At 46.0% G+C, this 16,347-nt stretch overlaps 1 protein-coding gene across 1 annotated transcript; it reads right to left on the bottom strand.

Annotated features, from left to right (window-relative positions):
* Positions 1 to 787: 787 nt before the first annotated feature.
* Positions 788 to 1,582, bottom strand: LOC123099607 (subtilisin-like protease SBT3.8). Its single transcript, XM_044521731.1, has 4 exons — positions 1,481 to 1,582; positions 1,269 to 1,366; positions 1,055 to 1,152; positions 788 to 948 (listed from the first exon to the last, which is right to left on the bottom strand). The coding sequence occupies exons 1-4, from the start codon at positions 1,580 to 1,582 to the stop codon at positions 788 to 790; spliced, it is 459 nt and encodes a 152-aa protein (XP_044377666.1).
* Between the last annotated feature and the right edge of the window lie 14,765 nt (positions 1,583 to 16,347).

Here is a 16,347-nt window from a genome sequence, read left to right as displayed (position 1 = left end):
AGTCTAATATACTAAACTACAAAAGCGTTTTACATTAAGTTACAGAGGAAGTGCTTTCTACTCTGATTGCTATGGAGAATTTTAGATAAATCGCATGCTTAATCTAAACTGCAAAATTTCCTATGTGTGTAACCTTTATATTGAATGGAGAAAAGAAAAAAGTGGTAAAAAGGTTTATGCCTCCACCACCATCACCGTGAGGAATGGTGCAAGAACACCATTATGGGACTCCTCGTGGCTCCTTGGACACGCAAGCCCAAAGATTGCTCCACTCACCTATGAGGCCTACTCGAGAAAAAAAAAGAAGGCGCTAGAGGCTCTTAAGAAAAATTCTTGGATATTAAAGATCAATGCATCCACCGTTGTCTCCGTCTACCACATAAGGGCGTTTTTTACCCTTTGGATGTTAGTGCACAACTTCCGTCCCGATGAACATTTCGAGAACGACATTGTGTGGAAACACACAACCGATGGGCTCTACTCGGCGGCCTCCGCCTCCAAGGCACAATGCTTGGGCATGATCCTCTCTCTCACCCATGGAGCAAAAGAAAAAACCCATACGAATCTCCGACTAAACCAAATGGTTATACTCCCCCCGATCCATATTAATTGTCGCAACTTTAGACAATTAATATGGGTCAGAGGGAGTGCCATTGATTGACATTTAACTAGTCTCAATTTGCGGATAATTAGAAATCTGCTTTTCTTTTTACGGGTAACTAGAAATCTGTATTTGTAAAGCAAAATTATTTGCTCAATTTTTCGCTGTAAAAGGTGAGAAAACTAATTAACCTGAGTCGATGACACCGATGATGACACCCTCCCCCATCCCGGCACTCGCCAGAATTCCGTTGGGCTGGTCGTGCGGCAGCCCCATGAAGTCCCAGCTGCGAGTTGTATGCGTACTATGGACTTGGTTCATCCTCACGCTCGTCACACCAGGTAGCCCTGTGTTTTTTAGTACAGTATGAGAATGATTCCAGTCAAAAATTTCATGTCTCGTAACTACAGTAGGGAGCATGCATGAACGAATGTGTATTGCACGCTCTGTTACCTCCGAGTTTCCCGGCCTGCGATTCTGTGAGCATGGCGGAGAAGCCAGAGAACCCATGCTTGTAGCTGTACACCATCGACCTGGAAGCAGCCTCCTCGCTTCAAAACGAAACAAAAAGATTGTTTTTATGTTGTACTTACTATACAAGTATAGTATATATTTGGCTGAAGTGCAGCACTGCAGCATGCACCATGTATTAATTCTTTTTCTGTACCTTCCGAGAACTGAAGCCAGGATGCGGTGGTGCGAGGCAGTGGCGTCATCAGCGTTCTCGTGCAGTCTTCTTTTCTCCCCCAAGTAGACGATGTACAGCTACAACCAGTTTAGCACACTCAACATCCCCAGCACTACTACACGCTAAACTGTTGCAAGTGAGTAATATCTTGGGCACATGATAAACTGTTACAGGTAATCTTTGGTCCTTACCTTCTTCGCTTCGTCAGGCGAAGCGAGACTGATACCATGGAAAGCGAAGAGCGCGACGAAGATCAGAGCGCAGATGGTCGGAGCAAACCTCGTTGAATCCATGTTGTATTTCTGTTGGTGCACCGATGTTGTTGCTGCTGTGGAGCTATAATGTTTGCACTTGCAATCAGGGCACTTGTGTGTATATATACTCGTGATCGATCATGCCATCAATCAGTTGCATGCGTATTGTTTAGTTAATCCTCAAGCATCGTTGGCACGCACGGATAGGGAACTCCGGGGAATGCAGAAACTTCGGACGCTCCATCCGCCATATTTCCAGGTCAACTTGTTGATGGCTCAACGTGGCAGAAATCTGATTTCGGTGTCTGCTGAATTTCCAGGTCAAATTAGCCTGTTGATTGTCAACCTGTGCTTGGCTCACGCATGAGAATTTTCCTATGATGTTGAGTGCTTTCGCGTGTACGTGCTGGCTTAGCTTAGCAACACTTGTTTAATTATTATTTTGCTGAAGAAATCTTGAATACCTGATGCGTGTGCCTCTCTACTCTTCGGTTGGTAACGTAGCCTGACTGGATAGAAATTGTTATTTTGTACCGAAAGTGACCAACAAACAGGTGTGTGGATAAAGTTGCGACTTCTTTTCAAGGATGAAACTGTTTAAGGTTGCTCAGAGACATTTTGAGTTCAAACCGTGGAAACTGTCCTTCACTCCTTTCTTTTCTCTGTGTGTATATGCTTTGTGGCTTTTGCAGTTAACGGAAGAAGGCAGACTAGCCTACTTGCTTGAATTCTCATGGGTTCACCCAAAACCCATGTAGTTATCATAGTTGAGTTAAACATCGCTGAGAACCTAAACTCACTTACATTACCCAAAAAGACTTTCGCCCTGCTTTATATATAAAGCAATACCAACAACAAACCGGTACAAACGCACGCCACAACACATGCACACACCCAAGGCAAGATACATAGGCACTGAGCGCAACAACACCATCTCAAGCACTACAAGAGACGCCAGGTCCTCGACCGTGAACATGCCACCGCGAAGAGATGAAGCCGCATACGACGAACCATGTGCTCCAAGGCGGCGCCTTCAGGAAGGAAACGACACCGGAGCGCCGCCACCGCACGACCTGAGGGTCAGAGTTTCCCCTGGAGCAACACACGGGCAATGATTGCCGCGACGATGCCTTCAGGAAGGGAACGAGTTTCGCCGCCGCCGGTCCGTCCGAAGATAGAACAAGTTTTCACCCCAGCCAATACTCACCGCCACCGAACGCCACATCCCGGTGACCATGCCGCCCACACGACCATGGTCATCGGGCAGCACCAAGCCACGGGCTCTGCCCAAGAGCACCGCGACACCACCATTAGGGCCGCCGCCCCGGCATCCAAGACCTCGACGCCACCTCACCCGCCACCCACCGCTACCCCAACCAAAGAGACAAGAGGAAAGGCCCCGCGTTTAGCACTCCTGAGCTGCCCCAGGGCCGACACCCACTAGGCCGACACCCACTAGGCCGACCAAAACTGGCCTCCATCGGCCCGTCCTACAGCCGGGCGCGAGACAAGCTCGGTCCTGCTGCCGGGCGCGAGACGAGTCCGGTCTTGCTGCCGGGCGCGAGATGATCGGTCCTGCTGCCAGGCGCGAGACGGGTCCGGTCCTGCTACCGGGCGCGAGACGAGCGATGAACCACAACTAGGAGAGGGCCAACACTTTGAAGAAGGTAGTGCCTGCGCGACAAGGAGAGGAATCGAAGGTCGATAGGGGCGCTCACCGACTGGCCGACGCCGAAGAAGTCCGACCGCCGCCGTGAAACGACCCCGATCACCGCCGTGAGCCACCACCACGCTGTGGCAGCCCACATCCACGCCGGGACCCCGAGGGACTGCGCCGAGCCCCCTGCCGACAGCCATGGACCAGATCCGAGGAGCAGGCCGGCAACCGCCGCCTACCCCTCCCGAAGCCGCGACCATGACTAGCCCCGGGCTCCGCCCTGCGCCACCAACCGGGTCCCCGGCGACAAATCCAGCCGGATCTTGCCGGAAACCAGCTCGCCTGCAACCCCCTGCACCGCCACCGCGACAAATCCGTCGCCACCCCCTGCACCGCCTGCTGGACCCCGGTCGCCGCACCACCGCAGCCACCACAAGCCTGCGCCGCCGCCCCGCCCCGTCGTTGGCCACCACCACTGGAACACGGCAGAGCAGCCACCAGCCCGCGCCGCCGCAGCCCGCGCCACCTGCCGGCCAGATCCGGCCGGTGCAGCCAGGCACGCACCACCCTCCAGCAGCCCGCCGCGCCGTCAAGCCCACCGGACGTCGCCGTCGGGAGGTGAGTGCCACCGCGCCGCCGCACCCCACCCACGCGCGGCGCCCTGGCCCGTCGCATCTGGCCCGCACCAGACACCACGCGCGAGGAGACGAGAAGTCCCGCCGCCGCCGGTGCCGGCCGGGCTTCGCCCGATCGCACCCTGTGACGGTGGCGGGGGAGGAGGGAGCGCCCGGCGGCGGCTGCTAGGGTTGCCCTCCCCGTCGCCTGCGGGGACGACGTGGGAGGGGAGGAGCAGAGGTGCTTTGCTTCTGCTCAACTCACTTACGTTAGGACTTAAACACAGCTGAGAACCTAAACTCACTTACATGAGGACTTAAACCAGGTCTCTAAACAGGTGTAACCAAAGTTCTATTCCCTCTGTTCCCAAATATAAGTCTTTCTAGAGATTCCACCAAGTAACTACATACGGAGAAAAACGAATGAATCTACACTTTAAAATATGTCTACATACATCCTTATGTTGTATTCCATTTGAAATGTCTAAAAAGACTTATATTTAGGAACGGAGGAAGTAGATCATTACTAATGGTGAGAGGACAATTGTGATCTTCATTTCTAAAAATAGCCGCATTCCTTGAGTCCCGAATCTTGCACAAAACAGTGAGGAGCATCTATGTCCAGATGCAAGGATCAAGCCCAGAAGGAGGTGGAGTGAGCCAAAGGTCTTGAAACCTGTCAGGCGCGGTGAGGCCAAGCTATAACCAAATTCGAGTAGTAGTCGGACATGAGATCAAGAGGTGTAGCGTGTCTTCTGACGTGCATGGGCAACGCAGACAAATGTGCATCTGGGGCTAAGTACTTGTCGAAGAGATTAGCTCGCGTGTTAAGTCTTCCTCTGAATAATAACCATGCAAAAATCTTAATTTTGTTGGGGCTTCCCGAGTGCCAATCGAGATCAGTGTGATCATCCTCCTCACCTTCGTGCATGATGATATCATAGGCCGCTTTGGAGGAGAAGATTGGCCCATACACAAGGTAGCGCTTGTTCACACCATCTGAAAGCTGGAAATCCTATAACAATAAAGAAATAACAACAACTCGTTCAAGGCATCAACGGTTGTTCACACCTCTATGCACCTCTGATTTCTCCACCATTTCCATCATTCCTTCAGCCATTAATTGGTTCACAAACATACATTTTTTCCGTTGCATTCGAGACAGAGGATACTAAACAGACTCAGATGGCGATTTTGGCAGGCTTGTATTATTGATAGTGGAGAGTGTCTCGACCACTGCATCATAACATAAATTAGGAGGGGAACCAAACATATTAATCATGAGTTATTGGCATATTACCTGGCCTAGATTTATTGGAAAGAAACAATGGGGTTGCCTTGTTGTTTTCAGAGTTTGTCTTTTTATCTTCAGCAGCCTGCACCAAATTAAGACACTAGCATTGCTATCATTGGCCAAGTCAGATAATAGGAAAGCAACATTGGCACAACGAACGTTTGGGCAACTAGCCAACACCAAATTAACACAATATGGCACAACTATCATCAGCCAGGTAAGGTAATACGAAAGCAACATTGACACAATTAATGAATGGGAAACCAGAGCAGCACTACAATTCAGTAATGTGCATGATATGAGATAGTACACTCATGTAGCTCAGTATGCAAAACTACCAGGCAGTTTTCTTTACAAAAATCAACATTGGAGCCTTTAACATTTTGCTACGACTAATTTTAGATCAGATAAAGGTTGGATTCACGCCGATTAACAAAATACACGCTGATATAAAAATATAGTGATATACAACAGGTACTTACATCAGCATTGGAGCACAGAGAATTCCCGCAAGATATTTTCCTCGAATACAATCCCAATGAAGGAAGTCTTCTATCATTTAACCTTATTTTCTAAAAGAGAGATGGGTAAGAAACATGTAGAAAATATGATCAGAATGCTATAAAATTCATGATGCGAGGATACGCACACGCTTCTTAGAATGGAGTTGACATTCTTTTGCTGGACTGGAGCGGACTAGTTCTTTGGCCACTAGAATCTGCTTATTATCAGTGGGAGTTGGGTTTCTCTGTGCTGGAGCAGTATCTATGAAAAATGGAGTTGGTTTATTATTTCCTGGCGTTTGGATCTTTTGCAAAGACCTGGTTTGTAACCCTTCAGATTCTAACATAGCCGTCTTCCCCTTGCATGCCTTATATAGAAGAATGGTGCTTCAATTATAAAACATGCTACAACAGAGATGGAATAGGCACTGAAGAATAGAAAGGCATGACATATTGACATGTATTCCCTCCATCCGGAAATAAATGGATGGGTCCAGGTGTATTTCAGTTCTAGATACATCCAATTTTATCCATTTCTGCGACATGTAATCCAGACGGAGGGAGTATGATTGTCGGTGTACAAAAGTAGGGGCACTCTTTTGTACCCCTTTACTTGTGCACGGGCAGTCGGAGCCGCGCGCCGCGGCCACACTAAGCAGGGGCAGAGGAGGGGAGCCAGAGAGAAGCCAAAGCACAAGAAGCCCAAGGCAACGCCAAGACCAGAAACACCAAAGAGCAAGATGGCGAGGTGGAGTCCCCCGGCAAGGCCCTTGCCGGGGCGGCCCCCGCGGCCCCGGCAAGGCCCTTGCCGGGGCGACTTGCCCAACACCAACAGAGTGAGCCACCCTTGAGCCCACGGTTTCCAACCCAACCAACTACATTGGAACTAGGGCTCGGGAGGCACCTCCGTGGTGGCATGCAGATCTTTGTCAAGACCATAGATATGTGAGATCAGATGAGAACCAGAAGACGGTGATCGTCGGCGGGATCCTTGCCGAGGAGATCCACAAGACCCCCGGCAAGCGCCTTGCCGGGGACAACTACAACACCACGGCGAGACCCTTGCCGGGCCCCCGGCAAGGCCCTTGCCGAGGGCGTCAGCGGGGCCACTGCCAGGCCTGCACCAGCCAAGACTCCACCGCCGTTCGCATGCAGCTGGCGGCCCAACCAGCTGGGCAGGCACCTACGTGGCGACGGGCGGCTTCCGAGCCAACTCAGCAAGCACCTGCGTGTGGCATGCAGATCTTCGTGAAGACCCTACCACCGCGCCACCTCAGCTGCCTGCCTGCCTACATGGCGCCGCATGCATCGCTGACGTGGGCGCGTGTCGAAGCAAGGCGAGGCGGCGATGGACGGGATGGGCCTTGTTCCCGCCCCCGATAAAGCTAAGGGACACCTAAGCTACGCATTAAATGCGTCTTGTCCTGTAACACGGGCGATAAGCTCACAGCACTGTATACCTTTCCACCTCCTGTGTGCCACTGTGGCAGCCCCTTTCGACTATAAAAGGAGGCCCATCGCGTACTGGAGAGGGATTCGGCTCTTTTGAACTACGTAGCCACCATAGCTAGTTCGAGAGCTCAAGAACTCTCTCAAATACACACCAAAGCAGGACAAGGGTATTACGCATCCTCGTGGCCCAAACCTGGGTAAACGATCCTTGTGTTGACTGTTAATCCTGCTCTTCTCGCAACCCCGCGCCCCAGCAACCGTAGTAGGGATTCTTGTGATCCCATAGGTGTCATTTTCCACCGACATCTTTGGCGCGCCAGGTAGGGGAGCGCAATTGTGAGAATCTGGTCTAGCAGTTGGCCTAGTAGTTCTTCATGGCCGCGTCTTCCGAAGAAGAAGACGACCAAGAGAGCGGCGCCGCCTGCATACGCGAAGGGCGCCAGTTCGCCGACAAGAAAGCTAAGTCATGCGAAGCTTTAGATATTCCTTTTTATATAAGGTTATTCCCCTCGAAGATCTTGTTCTTTGTCTGGAAAACCTGCACCCAAAGGGGCCCTCCCGCGATTGGCAACGTCCTTGTTCTGTTTCGAGTCCGCTCAACAGCTCAAGCGGCCGCGTCGAGAGTGGCAGGGTAGCCTTCCGCAATTGGCAACGCTCTCGATTCTAACTCGAGTCAAGCTCGACAGTTCGCGTGGCCACGCTAAGGGCGGTAAGGTGGTTCGCCCGGCAGCAAGCACACCCGGCAGGCCAATGGGGATCCGTCCTCAAGACGCCGCCCTGGGTTTACACGCCGGCAAGCCTACCCGATTAACGTAGGGTGGACATACAAAGGAAAATCGAACAGGAAAATAACATGCATCATATTGAAAGTACTGCAGAGTTATATTACATCAATTGCCGCCGCAGTTCTAACTAAAGATTGAAATTGTCTTGGCCATGAACCTGCAGCGGCGATAAGAAACGGGGTGCCTAATCCCGGCGCTGGCCCTCCACCCTCTGAATTCCGCCGATACCGCTGATGACGGGCTTGATGCGCTCCCTGAGCGGCGCCTAAAAACGAGGTCAGTATCCTCCGGCAAGCTCTCCAGCGCGGTGTCGAAGTCGAGGTCGGGGTACCAGTACGCCACATTGGTGAGGACCTTGGTCATGGCACCCCGGCAAAGCTTCCGGGACTCATCGGCCAGGGAAGCCGCCCGGTAATCCGGACGGAGGGAGTATGATGTAAGAGCTAGGGATACGACAGGACAACATAGTAAAAAAAATACACTGAAAACCCACTGCAGAACCAAAGTAATCAAACCCACTGATATGAGATAGTACACTCATGCAGCTCAGGATGCAAACTACCAGGCAGTTTTCCTTACAAAAATCAACATTGTGGCCTTTAATCATACATTTTGCTACAACTAAATTTAGATCAGATAAAGGTTGGATTCACGCCGATTAACATAATACATGCTGATGTAAAAATATAGTGATATACAAGAGGTACTTACATCTGCATTGGAGCACAGAGAATCCTGCAAGAATCTTTCCTCACAGACGATACCAGAAATTCTTCTATCTGTTAAGCTTATTTTCTAAAAGAGAGATGGGTAAGAAACATGTAGAAAATATGATCAGCATGCTATAAAATTTCATGATGCAAGGATACGCACACGCTTCTTAGAATGGAGTTGACATATTTTTGCTGGACTGGAGCGGACTAGTTCTTTGGCCACCGGAATCTGCTTATTATCAGTAGGAGTTGGGTTTCTCTGTGCTGGAGCAGTATCTATAAAAACTGGAGTTGGTTTATTATCTCCTGGCGTTTGGATCTTTTGCAAAGACCTGGTTTGTAACCCTTCAGATTCTAACGTAGTCGTCTTCCCCTTGCATGCCTTGTATAGAAGAATGGTGCTTCGATTATAAAACATGCTACAACAGAGAGATGGAATAGGTACTGAAGAATAGAAAGGCATGACATATTGACATGTATTCCCTCCATCCGAAAAAATGGATGGGTCTAGGCGTATTTTAGTTCTAGATACATCCTTTTGTATCCATTTCGGCAACATGTAATCCGGACGGAGGGAGTATGGTGTAAGAGCTAGGGATATGACAAGACAACACAGTAAAAAACACTAGTTGAATGTAAAACTGTATGCTAGCGGAATACGTACAGAAAAAACTAAGGCAACATACACGTGTATGATTGAGAAACTAAGATGGCATTGCAACAGAGCACTAGAACAACACTTCAATGTAAAAAAAACATGGTATGGTAGACAGATGAAGTACATACTGATGAATAACAATGCATAAGATATTCAGAAGCATGATGTCCAAATTAAGGAGATGGCAGTACTTGAATTTGAAAACATGTTATCATGAATGGAATAGGTACTGAAAAACAGGAAGGCATGACATATTTACATGCATGATCAGCATGCTAAGCACATGGCACTACAACAGAGTGGATACACTCCAGGACATTATATGCATGTTGTACCCATATCACGGGCCAAGTTAGAGCAAGGACCTTGTGGGGTGAAGAGGATTCAACATCTTTCTGTAAGTCTTCTGAAGATCTGCCTTTACATGTTCCATCATATTGGGTATCATTGACATCAAGTTTATTGGCCTTTACATTGCTCCGTGAGGTTCTTGTGGATATATCAGTGTGTGCAATTATATCTGACATGCATGGAAGACAACTAGTAGTTAGATTTATGTAATGAGTGCCTGTAGGAGACGACATAAATAGTAGGATTGGGGTTAACTAGCAGCAACAGGTCTCAAAAACTAAAGGGAGAACACAGATGAAAGCTACAGAATATGTATCGTTTGTACTCGAGATTAACTAGATGGCACACAAAAGTATTAAAGAACAACGTAGGTAATACTAGAAGTGGTATAATACTATAATCACCAGCCTGTGGGATAGCATTGGCTGATGGATGATAACTATGGAACAACGTTACCTAAAGAACAAGTATCTTAGCTGAACTATGGAACAACGTTAACTCCTGAACAAGACCCGTAAGAGATCAGCATGAATATACAGTGAAATGTGATAATCTATTTTCCATGCTTAGATGAATAACAAAGCCATAAATGTTGCACACAAGTAAGATGAGGGTACAACCTATCTGGCCGCCATCCATAGGAGTGAGCATCATGTGCTGACTTGTCGATGGCCCTGCAGTTGTTGTGGCTGTCCATGTCGGGCACGCGCATTCGATGCAGGGAACTGTTGAGTGGGGACTATAGATCCCTTCTGGTGTATGCTTCCCTTGTTGGAGCAGCTGCGGTGAGTCGGAAGACGGCGTGGCTGAAGATGCAGATAATGCATAATGTTAATAACAACACATCTCTTTGATCTGAAGAAATACACTAAGAGATCAACAGCAAGGTACGAGAGTGGTCACACGTCTGTTGTCTAAAGACTAAATTGGGGTCACATGATTTTAATTTATTTTGGTACTGTCCGATCTACGCCGGATGGCTTGATGGCCGTCTTGTGCCTCCCGGCTGACACTGTTAGGAATCTTCCCCGAAGAGCCAGCGACCAACGGCAGAGCAGCCTCCTCCGTTGTCTGTGGCCCCGGCCAAAACCCCGCTCCCGCCCCACCGCACTGCCGTGGTTGCGTGATGACCCACATGTATAGGGGATCTAACGTAGTCCTTTCGATAAGTAAGAGTGTCGAACCCAACGAGGAGCAGAAGGAAATGATAAGCGGTTTTCAGCAAGGTATTCTCTGCAAGCACTGAAATTATAGGTAACCGATAGTTTTGTGATAAGATAATTTGTAACGAGCAACAAGTAACAAAAGTAAATAAAGTGCAGCAAGGTGGCCCAATCCTTTTTGTAGCAAAGGACAAGCCTGGACAAACTCTTATATAGAGAAAAGTGCTCCTGAGGACACATGGGAATTATCGTCAAGCTAGTTTTCATCACGTTCATATGATTCGCGTTCGGTACTTTGATAGTTTGATATGTGGGTGGACCGGTGCTTGGGTGCTGCCCTTACTTGGACAAACATCCCACTTATGATTAACCCCTATTGCAAGCATCCGCAACTACAAAAGAAGTATTAAGGTAAACCTAACCATAGCATGAAACATATGGATCCAAATTAGCCCCTTACGAAGCAACGCATAAACTAGGGTTTAAGCTTCTGTCACTCTAGCAACCCATCATCTACTTATTACTTCCCAATGCCTTCCTCTAGGCCCAAATAATGGTGAAGTGTCATGTAGTCGACGTTCACATAACACCACTAGAGGAGAGACAACATACATCTCATCAAAATATCGAATGAATACCAAATTCACATGACTACTAATAGCAAGACTTCTCCCATGTCCCCAGGAACAAACGTAACTACTCACAAAGCATATTCATGTTCATAATCAGAGGAGTATTAATATGCATAAAGGATTTGAACATATGATCTTCCACCAAATAAACCAACTAGCATCCACTATAAGGAGTAATCAACACTACTAGCAACCTACAACTACCAATCCCAGACTTAGAGACAAGAATTAGATACAAGAGATGAACTAGGGTTTGAGAGGAGATGGTGCTGATGAAGATGTTGATGGAGATTGGCCCTCTCCCGATGAGAGGAGCGTTGGTGATGACGATGGCGATGATTTCCCCCTCCCGGAGGGAAGTGTCCCCGGCAGAACAGCTCTGCCGGAGCCCTAGATTGGTTCCACCAAGGTTCCGCCTCATGGCGGCGGAGTCTCATCCCGAAAGCTTGGTTCTGTTTTTTTCTCTGACGAAAGACTTCATATAGCAGAAGATGGGCACCGGAGGGCCAACAGGGGGCCCACGAGGCAGGGGCGCGCCCAGGGGGGTAGGGCGCGCCCCCACCCTCGTGGCCAAGGTGTGGGCCCCCTCTGGTATTTCTTCCGCTCAGTATTTTTTATTATTTCCAAAAACAACTTTCGTGGAGTTTCAGGACTTTTGGAGTTGTGCAGAATAGGTCTCTAATATTTGCTCCTTTTCCAGCCCAGAATTCCAGCTGCCGGCATTCTCCCTCCTTATGTAAACCTTGTAAAATAAGAGAGAATAGGCATAAGTATTGTGACATAATGTGTAATAACAACCCATAATGCAATAAATATCGATATAAAAGCATGATGCAAAATGGACGTATCAACTCCCCCAAGCTTAGACCTTGCTTGTCCTCAAGCGGAAGCCGATAACGATAAATATGTCCACATGTTTAGAGGTAGAGGTGTCGATAAAATAAAATACAGACATGAGGCATGATGGTTAAACTTATAACAGCAACATATATGGATATTGTCATATGATTTCTTATGGTCAAGTAATAATCTATTCACAATGCAAAGTATGAATCAGAAACTTCATTGAGAACTAACAAACTATAATCTCAGTCATTGAGGCAATTGCAATTTATCATAACATCAGAAAGAGTCTATGTCAGAGCTTTTTAGCAAGTCCACATACTCAACTATCATTTAGTCTTTCACAATTGCTAACACTCACGCAATACTTGTGGTTACGGAGTTTTAATCGGACACAGAGAAAGATAGGGGCTTATAGTTTCGCCTCCCAACCTCTTACCTCAAGGGTAATGTCAACAATAATAGTTCATGCTAACCTATATCCAATTAGATATATATATATATATATATATATATATATATATATATATCAGGATCTTTCCAACATCCTGTGCTTGCCAAAGGATAAAATGTAAAAAGGAAAGGTGAAGATCACCATGACTCTTGCATAAGGTAGAAGATAATAATAATAGATAGGCCCTTCGCAGAGGGAAGCAGAGGTTGCCATGCGCTTTCAGGGTTGGATGCACAAAATCTTAATGCGAAAGAACGTCACTTTATATTGCCACTTGTGATATAGACCTTTATTATGCAGTCCGTCGCTTTTATTTCTTCCACATCACAAGATCGTATAAAGCTTATTTCCTCCACACCAATCAATCATACGTATTTAGAGAGCAATTTTTATTGCTTGCACCGATGACAACTTACTTGAAGGATCTTACTCAATCCATAGGTAGATATGGTGGACTCTCATGGCAAAACTGGGTTTAAGGGTTTTTGGAAGCACAAGTAGTATCTCTACTTGGTGCAAAGAATTTGGCTAGCATGAGGGGGAAAGGCAAACTCAACATGTTGGATGATCCATGACAATATACTTTATCTCAGATATAAGAAAACATAACCCATTACGTTGTCTTCCTTGTCCAACATCAACTCTTTAGCATGTCATATTTTAATGAGTGCTCACAATCATAAAAGATGTCCAAGATAGTATATTTATATGTGAAACCTCTCTTTCTTTATTACTTCCTATTAATTGCAACAATGACCAAAACTATGTTTGACAACTCTAAACAACTTTTAATCATCATACTCTTTCTATGTGAAGTCATTACTCTCCATAAGATCAATATGATCCCTTTGTTTCTTTTTATTCTTTCTCTTTTCTTTTATTCCCTCAAGATCATAGCAAGATAATCAAGCCCTTGACTCAACACTAATCTTTATTATATAGCTCACGGACTCGATTACATAGAGGGATCATAAAGCAAAACTCAAAACTAGATCATACTAAAACTTTTATTCTACTAGATCAAGATACTACTAAAAGGATCGAACTAAGAAAAAGGGTAAAGATAGGAGTGTGATGGTGATACGATACCGGGGCACCTCCCCCAAGCTTGGCAGTTGCCAAGGGGAGTGCCCATACCCATATGATTATATCTCCTTCTTCGGAGATGGTGATGATGGAGTTGTTGATGATGGGTAGTCGCACATCGAGCGCAAGAGATCCTCCAACTTGCGGATAATGCCCTTGAGTGCGACGATATGCTCCTTCAACAAAATATTTTCACGTGTGAGATACTTGTTTTGTATACGAGCTAACTCAATCATCTTGAAAGCTTCGATCTCAGTTGGGGTAAGGAGATTGTGATCAAGTTGAAGGGTGTCTTCTGCTGCCGGAACTTGGTCCTCCGTGGCCTTCTTGATCCCTTCATCCTTGTCGATTTCCACAGGTTCTTCCCTCTTCAGCTCTATCTTCATTAGCCAAGCATCGTTGTCACCATTGTTGGGGGAGGGGGACGACATGATGCGTGGCCTTGACAACCCTGACAGAAAACAGCTCGAAACAAGAACAGAGGAGAATTGCGTGATACAGGAGTCAAAACCTTCGGGAGATTATATAATGAATTTTTACCGACCAAAATACGTATCATGCAAGAAAACGGAGTCCGAAGAGCGCACGAGGTGCCCATGAGGCAGGAGGGCGCGCCCTCCACCCTCGTGGAGGCCTCGTGTCCTTCACGAACTGCTTCTTATTTTTCTATTTTTCTAAATATCCCAAAACAGAGAAAAATTGCCATTAGAACTGTTTTGGAGTCGGTTTACTTACCGTACCACGTACCTATTCCTTTTCGGAGTCTGAGACGTTCTGGAAAGTGTCTCTTATGTATTCCTCCGGTGTTACGGTTTCAATAACATTGGTTTCAACATTTATAGGATTACCTGAGATATAGTGTTTGATTCTTCGACCGTTCACCACCTTCGGATTTGTGCCTTCGAAGTTGTTGATTTTTATGGCATCGGAACGATAGACCTACTCGATAACGTAGGGACCTTCCCATTTAGAGAGAAGTTTTCCTGCAAAAAATCTTAAACGAGAGTTGTATAGCAATACATAATCACCTACATTAAACTCACGCTTTTGTATCCTTTTGTCATGCCATCTTTTAACCTTTTCTTTAAACAACTTGGCATTCTCATAAGCTTGGGTTCTCCATTCATCAAGTGAGCTAATGTCAAATAACCTCTTTTCACCGGCAAGTTTGAAATCATAGTTGAGCTCTTTAATGGCCCAATATGCCTTATGTTCTAGTTCGAGAGGTAAGTGACATGCTTTTCCATAAACCATTTTATACGGAGACATACCCATAGGATTTTTATATGCAGTTCTATAGGCCCATAATGCATCATCAAGTTTCTTGGACCAATTCTTTCTAGATCTATTAACAGTCTTTTGCAAAATTAATTTGAGCTCTCTATTGCTCAATTCTACTTGACCACTAGACTGCGGGTGATAAGGAGATGCAATTCTATGATTAACATCATACATCATACTTAGCAAGCATTTTACGAAAGGCACCATGAATAAAATGTGAGCCACCATCAGTCATTAAATATCTAGGGACTCCAAACCTCGGAAAAATAACTTCTTTAAGCATCTTAATAGAGGTGTTATGATCGGCACTACTAGTTGGAATAGCTTCTACCCACTTAGTAACGTAATCAACATCAACTAAAATATGAGTATACCCATTAGAGGCAGGAAACGGTCCCATATAATCAAAGCCCCAAACATCAAGTGGTTCAATAACAAGTGAATAATTCATAGGCATTTCTTGATGTCTACTAATATTACCAATTCTTTGACATTCATCACAAGATAAGACAAACTTACGGGCATCCTTAAAGAGAGTAGGCCAATAAAAACCGGATTGCAATACCTTATGTGTAGTTCTATCTCCAGCGTGGTGTCCTCTATAAGCCTCGGAGTGACACTTGTGTAGGATCTGTTCCTGTTCATGCTCAGGTACACAACATCTAATAACACCATCTAATCCTTCTTTATAAAGATGTGGGTCATCCCAGAAGTAATGTCTTAAATCATAGAAAAACTTTTTCTTTTGCTGGTATGTGAAACTAGGTGGTATAAACTTAGCAACAATGTAATTAGCATAATGAGCATACCATGGAGTAGTACGAGAAGCATTTATGACATTTAATTGTTCATCAGTAAAGCTATCATCAATAGGTAGTGGGTCATCAAGCACGTTTTCTAACCTAGACAAGTTATCTGCAACGGGGTTCTCGGCTCCCTTTCTATCAATAATATGCAAATCAAATTCTTGTAGCAAGAGAACCCTTCTAATAAGTCTAGGTTTAGCATCTTTCTTTTCCATAAGATATTTAATAGCAGCATGATCAGTGTGAATAGTTACTCTAGACTCAACAATATAAGGTCTGAACTTATCACAAGCAAATACAACTGCTAAGAATTCTTTTTCAGTAGTAGCATAATTTCTCTGGGCATTGTCTAGAGTTTTACTAGCATATTGAATAACATTTAATTTCTTATCAACTCTTTGCCCTAGAACAACACCTACAGCATAATCACTAGCGTCACACATGATTTCAAAGGGTAAATTCCAATCAGGTGGCTCAACAATAGGTGCAGAAATCAATGCTTTCTTAAGTAT

This window comes from Triticum aestivum, chromosome 4D (assembly GCF_018294505.1).
Source record: "Triticum aestivum cultivar Chinese Spring chromosome 4D, IWGSC CS RefSeq v2.1, whole genome shotgun sequence".
NCBI lineage: Eukaryota > Viridiplantae > Streptophyta > Magnoliopsida > Poales > Poaceae > Triticum > Triticum aestivum.
This window is presented reverse-complemented; position numbering and strand designations above follow the sequence as displayed.

What these genes read in the sequence shown, in the direction of transcription:
- LOC123099607 (XM_044521731.1), bottom strand. Translation starts at nt 1,582, where the DNA reads ATGGATTCAACGAGGTTTGCTCCGACCATCTGCGCTCTGATCTTCGTC. An exon ending in CTGGCTTCAGTTCTCGGAAG is followed by an intron (nt 1,153 to 1,268) that starts GTACAGAAAAAG and finishes TTCGTTTTGAAG; the next exon opens with CGAGGAGGCTGCTTCCAGGT. An exon ending in GCAGGCCGGGAAACTCGGAG is followed by an intron (nt 949 to 1,054) that starts GTAACAGAGCGT and finishes TAAAAAACACAG; the next exon opens with GGCTACCTGGTGTGACGAGC.